Genomic DNA, 13,771 nt, shown 5'->3' with positions numbered 1-13,771 from the left:
ACGCCAAATTGCGACATTTGCATGCAGTGGGGAAGATTCAGAAATCTGATGTGTGGGTACCGCATGAACAAAGCCAAAATCACAAAAAGCAGTGAGTGGCCGTATGTGTATCTCTGCTTGCTCGTCATCAACTGGCTCGTGAACAACACCGACCATTCCTATCCTGTACCGTTACTGTTGACGAGATATGGTGTCCTTATTCTAACATAAGAAAAAGGAAGGAATGGTTGAGCCCAACTCCCTGTACAAAGTTCTTTATAGCTCGTCGAGTCCTTCCCATCAAAACCACGTGATTTATGCGATCGTGAAATCGGAAAGCTATCCCAGCGTTGTCAGACTGTTGTAAATAGTGAAGGAGAACATTTTACAGATTACTAAAATCTCTTTATATGTATCTTTGGTTGAAGGAAAAGCGCTACGAACTTATGCACTAACCCAATAGTTAGTTACATCTTCCGTGGCTAAGATGAACGGTCCTTTTATCGAAACGATGTGGAACGAGAAGTTAACAGGATATGTATATGTTATTAGGGTTAACATTAACATTTGTTTATTGGCAACCAATTTTTAAGTAGGAATTTGTCAGTGGAATATGAGTTATCCTGGAGAAATTATTTTAGATTAGACTTAAAACTTCCTTTGCTATGTGTCAGACATGGTAAGGTATTGGGCACATGATAAAAATTTTTGTTGCCGAATATTGAATTTCTCTCTGAGTCATTTTAATAATGGATAATAAATGTCATTTTCCTTCTACTGTTGTAGATATGTACCTCACTGTTCTTCTGAAATTGTGGCGGATTACTTATGACTAATTTCATTAGCTAATATATGTAATGTGATGGCTCAGTTAAAATACCCAGATCCTTGAAGAAGTACCTACGTCCTTGGGTGAACATCATATATTATTCTTATCTACTCGCTTTTGTGCAATCAGTACTTTCTTTTTAAGTGATGAATTACCCCAGAAAATTATTTCATAAGAGGTTATTGAGTAGAAATATGCAAAATGTGACAGGAGTTTAATTAATTTGTTTCTAATATCAGTAATTATCCGCAGAGTAAAAGTAGATGAACTTAATTGTTTGAGAAACTCAGTAATATGCGTCTTCTAGCTCAAGTTTTCATCAAAAAGTATACCCAAAAATTTGGAGCATTCTACCCTATTCACTGACTCCTGTTCATCTGCTGACTGTATTTGTTGTACAGAACTAAATACGAAACAAGCTTTGTGTAAAACCATCAGTTGCGTGAAACTTGTGTTTCTGTAAGAGTCTAAGATCATCTACACAATCACACGCCTTGGAAAGATCACAAAACATACCAACTGACGATATGTTACTGTTTAAGTTTATTAGTTGGTGAATGAATGTATAAAGAGCAATCTCAGTCGAGCAACCCTTCTGAAAACCAAACTCTGATCTGCTAAGTAAATTGCCCTTACTTTAGTATGAGACTGCTCTTGAGTACATTACTTTTTCGAATATTTTAGAAAATAATGTCAGTAAGGAAACTGGACGATAACTGTTTAAGTCTTTCTTGTTACCTTTCTTATGAAGGTTTAATAATTATCTATTTTAATTTGTCTAGAAAAATTCCTTGTGCTTGTGATGAATTATATGAATCACTAAGTACATTATTTGTTAAAGTGGAAGAAATCCTCAGAATTCTGTTTGAAATATCATCAACACCATATGAGTTTTTATGTTTTTAGAATTTTTAGAATTCTATTATTTTAAGTGAAGGATGTTGGTGCTACTTTCGGTTGTTTAAGTTTTTTGGACTGAGAGTTTTAATATATTCTCTTGCTTCTTCAACTGAACAATTTAATCCTACTTTTGCTGCTACATTTAAAATGTGATTGTTAAAAGTACTCACAGCTTGCTAATTATCAGTCAGAACTTGATCATTTAGTTTTATTGTTATGGTATCTTGTACACTCATGTACTACGCTAAAACAGTGAACAACGTACCAAACTAAAAAAAGTTATTTTGACGAATTTATTTATTAGCGTGACAGAACAGAAGCTATGTACAAATAAAATAAAAGCATACAAAATTCAAAATTTAGTGGCTTGGATTACAGACCTACACTAGCTGAAAAAAAAGTATCCGGACACCCATGTGTAAGGCAGAACTGACTACTTTAAGTGTCACGAGAGGCGGACCCGCCAGTATAAAAGGAAATGGGGAATATTGTGGTTGTCAGGAGAGAAACAACAACAGTAGAATAGAGAGCTCAGTAACTTCCAACGTGGGCTAGTCATTGGATGTCAACTGAGTAACAGATCCTCCAGGGACATTTCAAGCTTCTGAAGCTGCCCAATTCGACTGCTGGTGATGTGATTGAGAAGAGGAAACGCGAAGGAGCAATCACAGCAAAACCAATAACACGCAGACGTTTTGTACTGACTGACAGGGACAGTCGACCATAGCGTGGGTTGGTTGTAAAAAGCTGCTTGAAATCAGTGGAAGGAATCACTCGTGAGTTCCAAAATGCTACGAGTGGTCCACCTAGCACAATGGCTGTGCGTAGGGAGTCGAGAAGAATGGGATACAACGGTTGAGTGGCTCTCCATAAAACACAGGTCTGTTGTAGTCACTCTAAGCAATACCTGAGGTGGTGTAAAGAGCGACACCACTCGTTAGTGGAGGACTGGAAACAAGTGATTTGGAGTGATGAATCACGCTGTCTTCTGTGGCAATCCGATGGAAGGGTTCCGGGTTAGCGGATGCCTGGAGAATGTTACCTGCCGTCGTGTGTAGTACCTGCAGTGAGGTACAGAGAAGGTGGTACTACGGTATGGTTTTTCTTCGTGATTAGGGTATGATCCGTTTATTGCGCTTAAGAAAACGCCAAGTGTGGAGGATAGGCTCACTGTTCTATACTGCATATAGTAGAGGAACAGTTGAGAGAGATAATGGAGTCCCCAATGGAACACATTTGGGACGAGTTCGAACGTCGACTTCGTTCCACACCCTGGGATTCAACATCGCTACCTTCTGTGCTTTCGGCTCTTGAAGAGATAATTATTGTTTGAATGAGCATGACATGTGCCTGTAACAGAGCAGCATAAGAGAGGCAATGGTTTTTGGACAGTGACATTTCTGAAATGGACACTCCTGTCCAGAGTCCCCAATGGAACACTTTTGGGATAAGTTCGAATGTCGACTTCGTTCGACTCTCCAGCATTCAACATCACTACCTTCTCTGGTTTCGTCTCTTGAGGACGATTGGCGGCAATTCCTCCACAGACATTCAGACATCTCGTTGAAAGTGTCCTCAGCAGAGTTCAAGTCGTCATATAGGCGAGGGGTGGACACACCTCATATTAATGTTCACTTACTGATGTCTGGATGGCGTATATCTACCTTTCGTTGCTAGTTGAGTGATCAGTCTACATATACATCTATACTCTGGAAAACAATGTAAATGTACGGCAGAGGTCTTTTGTTTTTGCCACATATTAAGGTTTCTTCCTAATCAAATCGCGCTTGTTGCTCTGGAGGAATGACTGCTTAACTCCCTTTGTGCGCGCTGTAATTGTCTAATCACGTCTTCACTGTTTCTACTAGAGCGATATGCAGAGCGCTGTAGTATATTCCAAGATTCCTAACTTAATACTGCTACTTGAAACTTGGTAAGTAGGCTTTCGCGTGACAGTTGGCGCCTATCTTCAAGTGTTGATCATTTTAGGTTTTGTAGCATCTGCGTGACTCTCTCCCATGGATCGAACCAACCTATGACCAGTCGTGCTGCCCTTCTTTGCACACGTACAGTATCCCCTGTTAGTCCAATATGTAACGGTCCTACACGCGAGAATAATATTCAAAGATTGGTAGTACGATTGTTTTGTGAGCAATCTTCTTTGCATACTTATTGTAGTTTACCAGTATTTTACCAATGAACCGAAGCCTATCACCTGTTTTACCTACAACTGAGCCTATATGATCATTCCATTTCACACCTCTTCAGACTGCAACCAGGTCTTTATACTCCAGCTATGACTCATTAATTTTGGATCCATAGGATACTACTTTTCTGTATACTGTGAAGCGCAAATTTTACATTTCTGAACTTTTAGTGCAAGTTATCAATCTTTGCATCTCTTTCTAATCTTACCAACATTTGATTTCATTATAGACAACTGCATCATCTGTAAAAAGTCTGACGTTATTATTGATACTGTCTTCCAGATCATTACTACACAACAATAGCGACCTGCCGTGCTTCGCACGGGTACCACCAAGTACCTACAGTCGTTCGACTTGTTTGATTAGAGGTAACAAAATATACAGTGCGTCCCAGAAGGAATGGTCAGTTGTCATAGATATGCCAGGAACAATCATTCGAAACATACCGTAAGAGCTAGGAGCACTTGTTCATCTTCGATATTGTGGAACAGACTTCTACTGCAAGCTCTTTGCTTTCCATATTTTGAGGGGTTTTAGTGTGGACCAAAACAAGAAAAAATATGTGGTGTAAACTTAAGCTCTAAAGTGCATACCTTAAGAGGTATCAGCAGTTGTAAATCTTTGCTACTGTGAAACACAAGTGCTCATAGCTCTTATGGTAAGCATTTTAATGCCTGAAACATGGAAAGAGAGAGGCTGCGGTGGAAGAGCTCTGTTTCACAGCATCGAAGATAAAGAAGTTCACATAGCTCTGAAGCTATACATTTTAGAGCCTACATTTACTAGATATTCTCAAAAATGGCTCAAATGGCTCTGAGCACTATGGGACTTAACATCTGTGGTCATCAGTCCCCTAGAACTTAGAACTATTTAAACCTAACTAACCTAAGGACATCACACACATCCATGCCCGAGGCAGGATTCGAACCTGCGACCGTAGCAGTCGCGCGGTTCCGGACTGAGCGCCTAGAACCACGAGACCACCGCGGTCGGCGCACTAGATATTCTCGCTTCGAATTATCGTTCGTCTCATTTCCATGAATACTGACTATTCCTCCTAGGGCAGCCTGTATATACAAACCGTCAACGTGAATCAGTCAATCTATTACCCCCAAACTATATCAAAATCTCTTCAGTAGTTCCTGAGATTATCCTTCACATATAGACAGAACGATTCGGCCGGGAACAGAAATCGACGGTAGCTGTGTCAGACAAGTCAGTCGTATTCAAGTTGAATATCACTGGCATTAATGTAGGAACTTCGGGGTAATCTTTATTTGCTTTGAAAGATATTCTTGCGATGTGCTGGAAATTTTTAATTAGAGTGGTCAGTTTTTTGCTTCGTGCACACGTTTTGAGTTTAGCCAGGGTCCATCCAGACATACTGTACCATACGTGTAGCTTGTAGACAGTTAAGCTACAGGTGAATCCAGATTCGATGTAAGATGTTAGTGCTAGCACCTGTTCACAACAGCTTGCTTTGCTTGGAAATATATTTGGTATGCTAAAGCTGGTGTTCTACTCCTGAGTAGTAAACATTCAAGGAGTATGAAACAGCTGAATAATGGTATAAGTCTATAGCTTGATGCATAGTCTCCATTCCGCATTTAAATATCATTAAGACATGAACTATCAGTGCGTCAATCAAGAATATACCGAGGCTGATTTTATTCCTGCAGTATAAGCGCCATCAACGCAATTAACTACGATCGGCGCTTGAGTTAACTGATGTTCATTCGCCCCTACAGTTGTGAGCAGGTGGTGTTAAGTAGTGGACGTGCGATCGTAGTGACCGTAATGTGTCAATGTGCTTGTGTTAAAAATCGCAGTGGATCAACGGTACTAAATCAAGTGTTCAAGACATTCTCCAGAATCTTTTGAAGAAGAGAAAAGTGTGTGCAAAGTTTGACCCACAGATCTTGACTCCTTAACAAAAACAACAAGGCGTGGACGTATGCGGCGACTTCTTTTGAAATCCTAAACGTGGAAATTTTTTCTGGAAAAAATCATCACATCTGACAAGATTTGATATTATCAATAATAACCTACCACAAAACGACGAAGTGCAGAAATTCGCATGGTTGGGCAACGCTTTCTCTACATACTCGACATTCCAACCAATGTGGCGCAGTTTCACATAATTGCATGGAGGTTCTGTACTTTCAACTCAAGTGGGGGAGGATATGTGGAGTATCTGAAGTGTTAAAACAACCATTTTGACTTGTCACTTTTTTTTTAATCCAGTCTCGAAACTGTCGGAGTGTGCCTCAGTCAGCAGAAATATTCCCAGTGTTTAAAATATTAAAAAAACCTCGTGAACCATATTCTTCCACGTATTCCAATCTGTGGAATAAAATAAGGGAATACTCCATCTAGTCCAGATGCTTTTCCCATTTTCAACTTTTTGGTCGCATCATTTATGTGTTGTTGACTGAGTAAGTCTTACAAGGTAGAGGTATGGTGAATTTTAACCATTTGTGTTATCCAAATGTTTATTTGAACTTGCTTTAATGACTGGAGCAGTGAAGACTTTCGTAAAAAAATGTGTGTGAATTCTTAAGGGACCAAACTGCTGAGGTCATCGGTCCCTAGACTTACACACTACTTAAACTACCTTAAACTAACTTACGCAACGAACAACAGATACACCCATGCCCGAGGGAGGACTCGAACCTCCGGCAGGAGGGAAGACTTCCGTAGCTTCTGATTTGATGTCAACTGCCATTCGAGATAGTGTTCCACCGGATGACTTTAATTTCGAGGTATATAGAGGAATAATTTGAATCAACGTAACTGTAAATGCGAGACTCGGGAATGATATTGTTGCAAATACATGAACAGTATACAATGCAAGTTAGAGGTGATGATGCAAGCTAACGAAGTATTTCCTAGGACGGAATATTCAAAGAAACTTAAAAATATAAATTATGGCCGAAAACAGATGTAACACCAATTCATTGACTGCTTTAGGGATTGAAAAACTGAACCGTTCTAGCACAATATGCACAGAAAAATGAGCGGAAATGTGAAATTTCATATAGGCCCTAAGCGTTGATTTCTCATTTCAACAGAATGTGGTGTCAAATGCGCCAGTGTGTTACATATACACGAGATGTTCCCGTGACGGTGCCACAGAGGCTCAGAAAAGAGGTATAAATTTGAGATAAGGAATCCTGGCTCGCAGTTATTATCATAATATATCTTAAACTTGGTTTTAACCTTTCATTTTTAACGCTACTGATGTTTATACCAGGGTCATTATATTACGACTCATTTATGTATTTTATTTTTGCGTACATTTATGAATGAAAAATAATAATAATTGCAAGGAATACTTGCTGAATTATTTATTACATAGGAATTGAATAACGAATTTTTTTGTTATTATCAAGACACCATCTTTATCTGTGGCATTACAACCAGAAGAATTGTTGGTAGGTAAAATTAAATATTTTTATTGCGTAACTATTGTGTATTATCTAACCGTTCATTCATCCATACATGTTTTATTACTTCTGCGATCAAACAGTCATATTATCGAGCGCAAGTAACGAAGAACCTTAGTACAAGCTTTGGAGCCAATTATCTTGATTTCGTATTGACTTTCATTTTTTTCTTAGAGACATCCAGCACGTACATGAGAATGGGTTACTTCCTCAGGCTCTTTTTTTATACGAATTCCGTACTCTTCTTTCCAGTCGCACATGTATGTCAGAGATGTGTTTGGTGTAAAGCATGTTGTTGTTTATAGCTGTAAAATAAACAGTCACAGCGTTCCTGTTCCAGTGACGAGCGCCGTGTCTTTGAGCGACTGAAAGTACCAGCACCGCGTCGAGGTATTTGGTCTGCTGTCGTTGCTAACCCAAACACCGTCAGACTGTTTGAAGCAGCCAGACGAGGAGTCGTTCATTGGCTTTGGAGCGACTCTGGGATTTGTTGCTTTCTATAGGGACGCATCGTGTTTCAGCCGCGGACAAAAGCCCGAGAAGATAGAATTAGAAGCGCACCCGGCAGCATCTGAACTCTCGTGTGGACTTTCGAGGCGGGGTGTCGCACTTTTCATGTGTTTGGTTTAGTATTAAATATATTTTTTCTCTAAATTTCTTCCACAGTATGGATTTCATATTGCCTTGGGGTAAAACAGGTATAGGACTTAACTTTGGTTTTAGCAAAAGTGTCTAGCGTGGTTCTAGATCTACATATCCAAAGCTACCACGATCAAAGGAAGCATTCTCGAAACCTGGTTGAATTAATCGTAGTAACTCTGAATAGATCACACAGCTCTAGATGTGTATTTCCCATCACTACTGGTTTCGGTGAGTAGTCCATTCTCAAATGTTCAACAACTGGTTTACACATTAAGTGGCTTGCGTGAAATACTTGAAAATGCCCTGACGGTCGAAAATGGTCGTCATGAGAAATACATTTCAGCAATTACAGCTGTTCTCGGTACACTCTTGACACTGTGGATTCCGGAATACTGAATTCTCCAACGATTTCGGAAATGGCATATCTCATGCGTCTAGCTGCAACTAATATGCCGCGTTTGAAGTCTGTTAATTCCCGTCATGCGGCCATAATCACGACGGAAACCTTTTCACATGAATCGTCTGAGTACAAACGAGAGCTCCACGAATGCACTGCCCTTTCACACCTTGTGTACGCGGCACTGCCGTCATCTGCATATGTGCGTATTGCCATCCTATGACTTGTATCACCTCAGTGTAGAAGGTTCACCAGGTATCGTAGATTATCTGTTTACGAGATTTTTTTAATGGATTTGTTTAGCATTGTCTTGTTATATTTAGCAGCTTACGATGATATCTACCAAATCTTAAGGTATCGTAATCGTCAGTGTCTAATTTTAGACAGCTTATACATAACCAAAGATTAAATCTGCATATTGGATTCCATGCAACATCGGCGATGGTCAAAACGGTTCAAATGGTGCAAATGGCTCTGAGCACTATGGGACTTAGCGTCTCAGGTCATCAGTCCCCTAGAACTTAGAACTACTTAAACCTAACTAACCTAAGGACATCACACACATCCATGCCCGAGGCAGGATTCGAACCTGCGACCGTGGCGGTCGCACGGTTCCAGACTGAAGCGCCTAGAGCCGCTCGGCCACAGCGGCCAGCGGTCAAACAGGGTTACATGAGATATGAAAGGTATAAATGGTTCTTACTTCCGCTAAAATATCTGGCCGCAGGCCACAGAACGTGTTGACTTTTTAACAGGTGGTCAGGAGAAATCACATATTTGCATATTCCCTGAAAAAAAGGTCAAGTATCGTAAGTTTGAAGCTGGATATCACTTTCCTTACATCTGGCGAACTAAAAAATACAGAGCAGCCGCCTGTTCACTTGATACGTTATTCGTCCTGTTGTCAGCACCCCCTCCACGTTCGTCCTTATTCTGCCAGGGGAGCCTCTAGACATTATCATACAGTTTTGCGGCTTAAGAATCATAGCAAAATGAGCTCCGGCAAAAACGAAACGGGACTGCTCGACTCACTGAGATACTGCTTGTTTGTATTAGTACGTGACTGTTTTCAGCCTCATGTGTGGTGTTAGATTGTGACAAATTACGTCAGTCTGATCATCTCATAGGTAACGTCAGAGCAGTTTAGAACGGAAGTTTTCTTGCACTTCCCCCAAAGGGTAAAAAGGTGAAAAACGACTAGAAGAAAAGTTTTCAGCAGTGGGGAATATTACGGGACAGTTTTTCCCAAAGCTTCTCCATAATCTTATTAATAACCCACTACTCACGTTAGACTACCATGTCAATTCAAATCACAAGCGATACATGAAAGTATGTATGTAACTGAAACAAACACCAATGGTTGTAAATATAATAAGTATTTTTTTCATTTTATTTGTATATGGTGGTGAAGGATTTGTGCAATTTTTCTGTGAGCTGAGTCTGCTGGCTGACTGCGACAACGCGAGGGTCAAAGGGGTAGAATAGCAAGCGCCTCCTAAAACTGTTTTTCGTTAAAAGGCAGCGTTCCTGGCAGGTATGCTCTGGGCGACAGGAGCTATTTGGGATAATAGAGCACAGTCGCACCAGAGGACGGGAGGCAGAACTCGGCAAGATGTAAACTCGCAACGTGAGGACAGCTACAAGAACGCGTTCTGAAAAGATAGTGAACTGCACGGGAATAGGAAAGCACGAGAGGAATCTGGCACACTCAAAATAGATTAGCATTAATTGATGTTATGTTTTGTAAGACAGCCCAGAATTGGCTCACCAAAATTATTTTTGTAGCAGGAATGACAACTCCCGAGTGTCTACGTGCAGCTGCTATCAATGGGACAAACGTGGAAACAACCTAGTAGTGGGAGAGGTTTGTTTGCTTTCTCACCTGCTCTGATGGAGAAATGTATGTTACGGGTTAATCACCGCAGATTTTTTAAGAAGGAGGAGACTGGTAATATTTTCATAAATTTTTCTTTGGACAGAACTTGGAAGCCCCACAGAGATTGGTGAACGAAAATCCAGTGCTGCCAGAACTAGCAAGATTTTTTCTAAGGCAAGCGTGTCGGGACTTGATCTTAGAGCTCCAGAGAGGGAACAATTTGTCTCCATCTGCGCTTGCAGCAGACAAAGCTTTAGGTGATGGTCATACTGAGGCGGCCTCAGAGCCAATCACAGATGCTATGGCCGAAATTGTAACTTTCAGCTACCGCTGCAGCCATTCTCTGCATCTGAGACAGTGATTGTGGTATAGAAAAAGCGAAGGAGACAATGGTAGTTTGAGAGAAAGAGAAGGACACAGTAACAGTAGAAGACAGTGAAGGAGACAATGCCTGTGGGAGAGGAACAAAGAAAAGGAGAAAGTGAATGTGGTTGAGAACCAGTGACAATGAGAGAGAGAGAGTATATGACAATGACAACGAGCAAGAGTGAAAGTGAGAAGAGACAGCAGCAGTGGGAAGGAATGAATGAGGTAGTAGCAATAAGAGAAGCAAGAGGGAGACAGCGACAGTGAGGGGAGCCAGCTGTAGTTGGACAGAACGTAGGAGACTGTCAGGTGCACTGATCCATTTCGGGTGTGAATCACCCCGACCCCACCCCAAACCCCTCCCGTCTAATAATGTAGCGTACTGCTCATTGTTCTACATCAGTAGGTCTCCCGTATACCAGATACACGCAAGGATAAAGCTACAGCGATGCGTGTAACACGAAACGTGGACTACCGACCAATAGGAAAATACGTCCGATGAGTCGACTTTCATGCTGTTACATACTGCGAACATGTGTTTACTTAGTGACAACTCAATATGAAGGGTGAAATCCAGACTCTCTTCGGACCGTGAAACATGACGGAAGTTCTGTAATGTTGTGAACAGTCATAGCTTTCGGAAGGTTTTGTGGATACACACTGAAACGAAATACAGCCACAGAGGTGTATGAAAACGAAGAAAGTTTATATTTCTCGGATTGTTTCAAGGGTGGAGGCAGTCAGCATGCTCTGTGACAGGAACCATTCGGGAATTTGCCTGGAGTGATTGAGGAAATCACGGAAAGCCTAAACGAGGATGGTTGGACGCGGATTTGAACCGTCGTCCTCCCGACTGCTCGTCCAGTGTACTAACCACTATCCCACCTCGCTTGGAGGTGCATGGAACCATTTCAGGTGGCCATATGTATTCGGCAGCGCAGGTATTGTTCTCAATAGCTGAAAGGGTCTTGTGTGAAGAAAAGTCCCTCCTTGGACACGACCCGAAATGTCCTATTGCACGGTCTGTATTATAAAAACAATTGTAATTATATTTATGGTTCTTCAGCATCTCTCAAAGAACTTATTTTACATAAGGAATAATGCGAGTATCACATTTGTTTGACCTCCTCTAGGCATCGCTATGCTGGAGGATTTAACCATTTTAGGTTGTTAAACGAGGTCCTACACCGTATTAACCTGAGTGGACAAAAGTCGTAGAAAGGCAACGGCGCACGGCTCTGTCGTAGGCTAACGAAGCCTATGCTGTGTGTTGTCTTAGTACAGTGACGGTAGAAATGGATTCCTGACCCCCAAGATGCAAATCGGTGGCGAGGTAACTGTCGTCCTGTGATGTGACTTACACATATAGAAAGACTGTTTCAGCGATACTGAAGGCCCACCGAAGACACTGTTGTGCACAGAAACCCGAATTCTTGTGTATCCGATATGCTGTGACTAATGCGACTGTGCAGCTTATCTTTCCACGTTCAAATTCGATTGACTGGCGACAATTACAACACAGCTATCTGTAATAGACCGCTCAGATATAGAGCCTACACTCGGGCTGTCGGCCGCACAATGTTCGGACGTCACACACAGCACATTTTCAAATGGGACAACCCGTCCCTTGATTTTTGTCCACTCGGTTTAATTGGGTATTGATCTTTGTTTTCTACTGCCTGTATGCACCAATATTGATCTGATGACACGGGTGGCGCAGATAATGAGGCAGAAAGGGAAGCACTTACCTGTTCGACGACCTGTCCGTCCTGCTGGCGGACGAAGCTCTCCTGCGTGACCTCCCTGGAGTAGCTGGTGACTGCTGGCGGCTGCTGCTGCTGCGGCGGCGGCGCCTCAGCCACTTGGTTGCCATTGTCGTCCAGGGGCTCGTCCTGCGACAACCACAGCTGATTAAGTTTCGCGTTCTGACCATGCTGGTGAACGTAATCAGTGGCAGACCACGTAATGTAGGAAACGTTTAGGAAGATGTGTTCAGCACATTCGGCTGCATGGGTGTGCGATCGCGAATCATCTAGTACATCTGCACTTATACGCTGCGAACTACCTTATGGTAAACGGCGGAGGGTATTTTGAGTACGTCTATCACTTTCACGCTTTCCTGTTCAAGAACGATTGCCGATAAGCCCCGGTCTGAGCTCAAATCGCCTTGACTTTACCTACAAGGTCTTTTCGCGCGATACACGTAGGAAGAAGCAATGTATGGTTGACTAGAAACGTAGGCTCTCGGAATTTTAGCAGTAAACCACTCCGTGATGCAGAACGCCCCTGTTACAGCGTCTGCCGCTAAAGCTGGCTGAGCATCTCCTTGACGGATTCATGCTGGCTAAACGAACCTGTGACGAAAGGCGTCGCACTTCTTGTGGACTTCTCTGTATCCTCTACCAGTCTTCTCTGGTACGGATCCCTGGCTGACAAGCATTTTCGAAGTATCGTGGAACGACGGCTTTGTAAGCTGCCTACACTTCGTGAGGATTCTTCCGATAAATCTCCCTGGCATCTACTATTTGTATGATAAGTTTTATGCAGTCGTTCCACTTTAAACCATTCCATACGCAAACTCTCAGATATGTAATGGTTGTGATTGCTTCCAGAGCTTGTTCGGTAGTTGTGTATTCATACAATGACAGATCATTTCGGTTACTTATGCGGTATACATTAAATTTATTTATGTTGAGGGTCATTTGCTAGTCCCAACACCAAGAGCTGACACTTCATGTTATTTGGAACAATTTTTTAGCGTTACGACTTCTCTACATAAAATACCAGCCTCATGGAGTTTCCATTATTATCCATTATGTCATTTATACACTACTGGCCATTAAAATTGCTACACCACGAAGATGACGTCCTACAGACGCGAAATTTAACCAACAGGAAGAATATGCTGTTATATGCAAATGATTGGCTTTTCAGAGCATTCACACAAGGTTGGCACCGGTGGCGACACCTACAACGTGCTGACATGAGGAAAGTTTCCAAGTGATTTCTCATACACAAACAGCAGTTGACCGGCGTTGCCTGGTGAAACGTTGTTGTGATGCCTCGTGTAAGGAGGAGAAATGCGTACCATCACGTTTCCGACTTTGATAAAGTTCGGGTTGTAGCCTA

The 13,771-nt window shown here is 41.8% G+C and overlaps 1 protein-coding gene across 15 annotated transcripts in view; it reads right to left on the bottom strand.

Annotated features, from left to right (window-relative positions):
• The window catches only part of LOC126247140 (synaptopodin-2), a 420,967-nt gene that overhangs the window by 237,037 nt on the left and 170,159 nt on the right, over nucleotides 1-13,771 (bottom strand). For all 15 annotated transcript variants that reach the window (XM_049948459.1, XM_049948460.1, XM_049948464.1 and 12 more), the window contains one exon: nucleotides 12,391-12,534. In XM_049948459.1, the coding sequence (XP_049804416.1) occupies nucleotides 12,391-12,534 (144 nt within the window). The remainder of the gene's footprint in view (nucleotides 1-12,390; nucleotides 12,535-13,771) is intronic.

The sequence above is a fragment of the Schistocerca nitens genome, chromosome 1 (genome assembly GCF_023898315.1).
Source record: "Schistocerca nitens isolate TAMUIC-IGC-003100 chromosome 1, iqSchNite1.1, whole genome shotgun sequence".
In the NCBI taxonomy this organism is placed as follows: domain Eukaryota; kingdom Metazoa; phylum Arthropoda; class Insecta; order Orthoptera; family Acrididae; genus Schistocerca; species Schistocerca nitens.
This window is presented reverse-complemented; position numbering and strand designations above follow the sequence as displayed.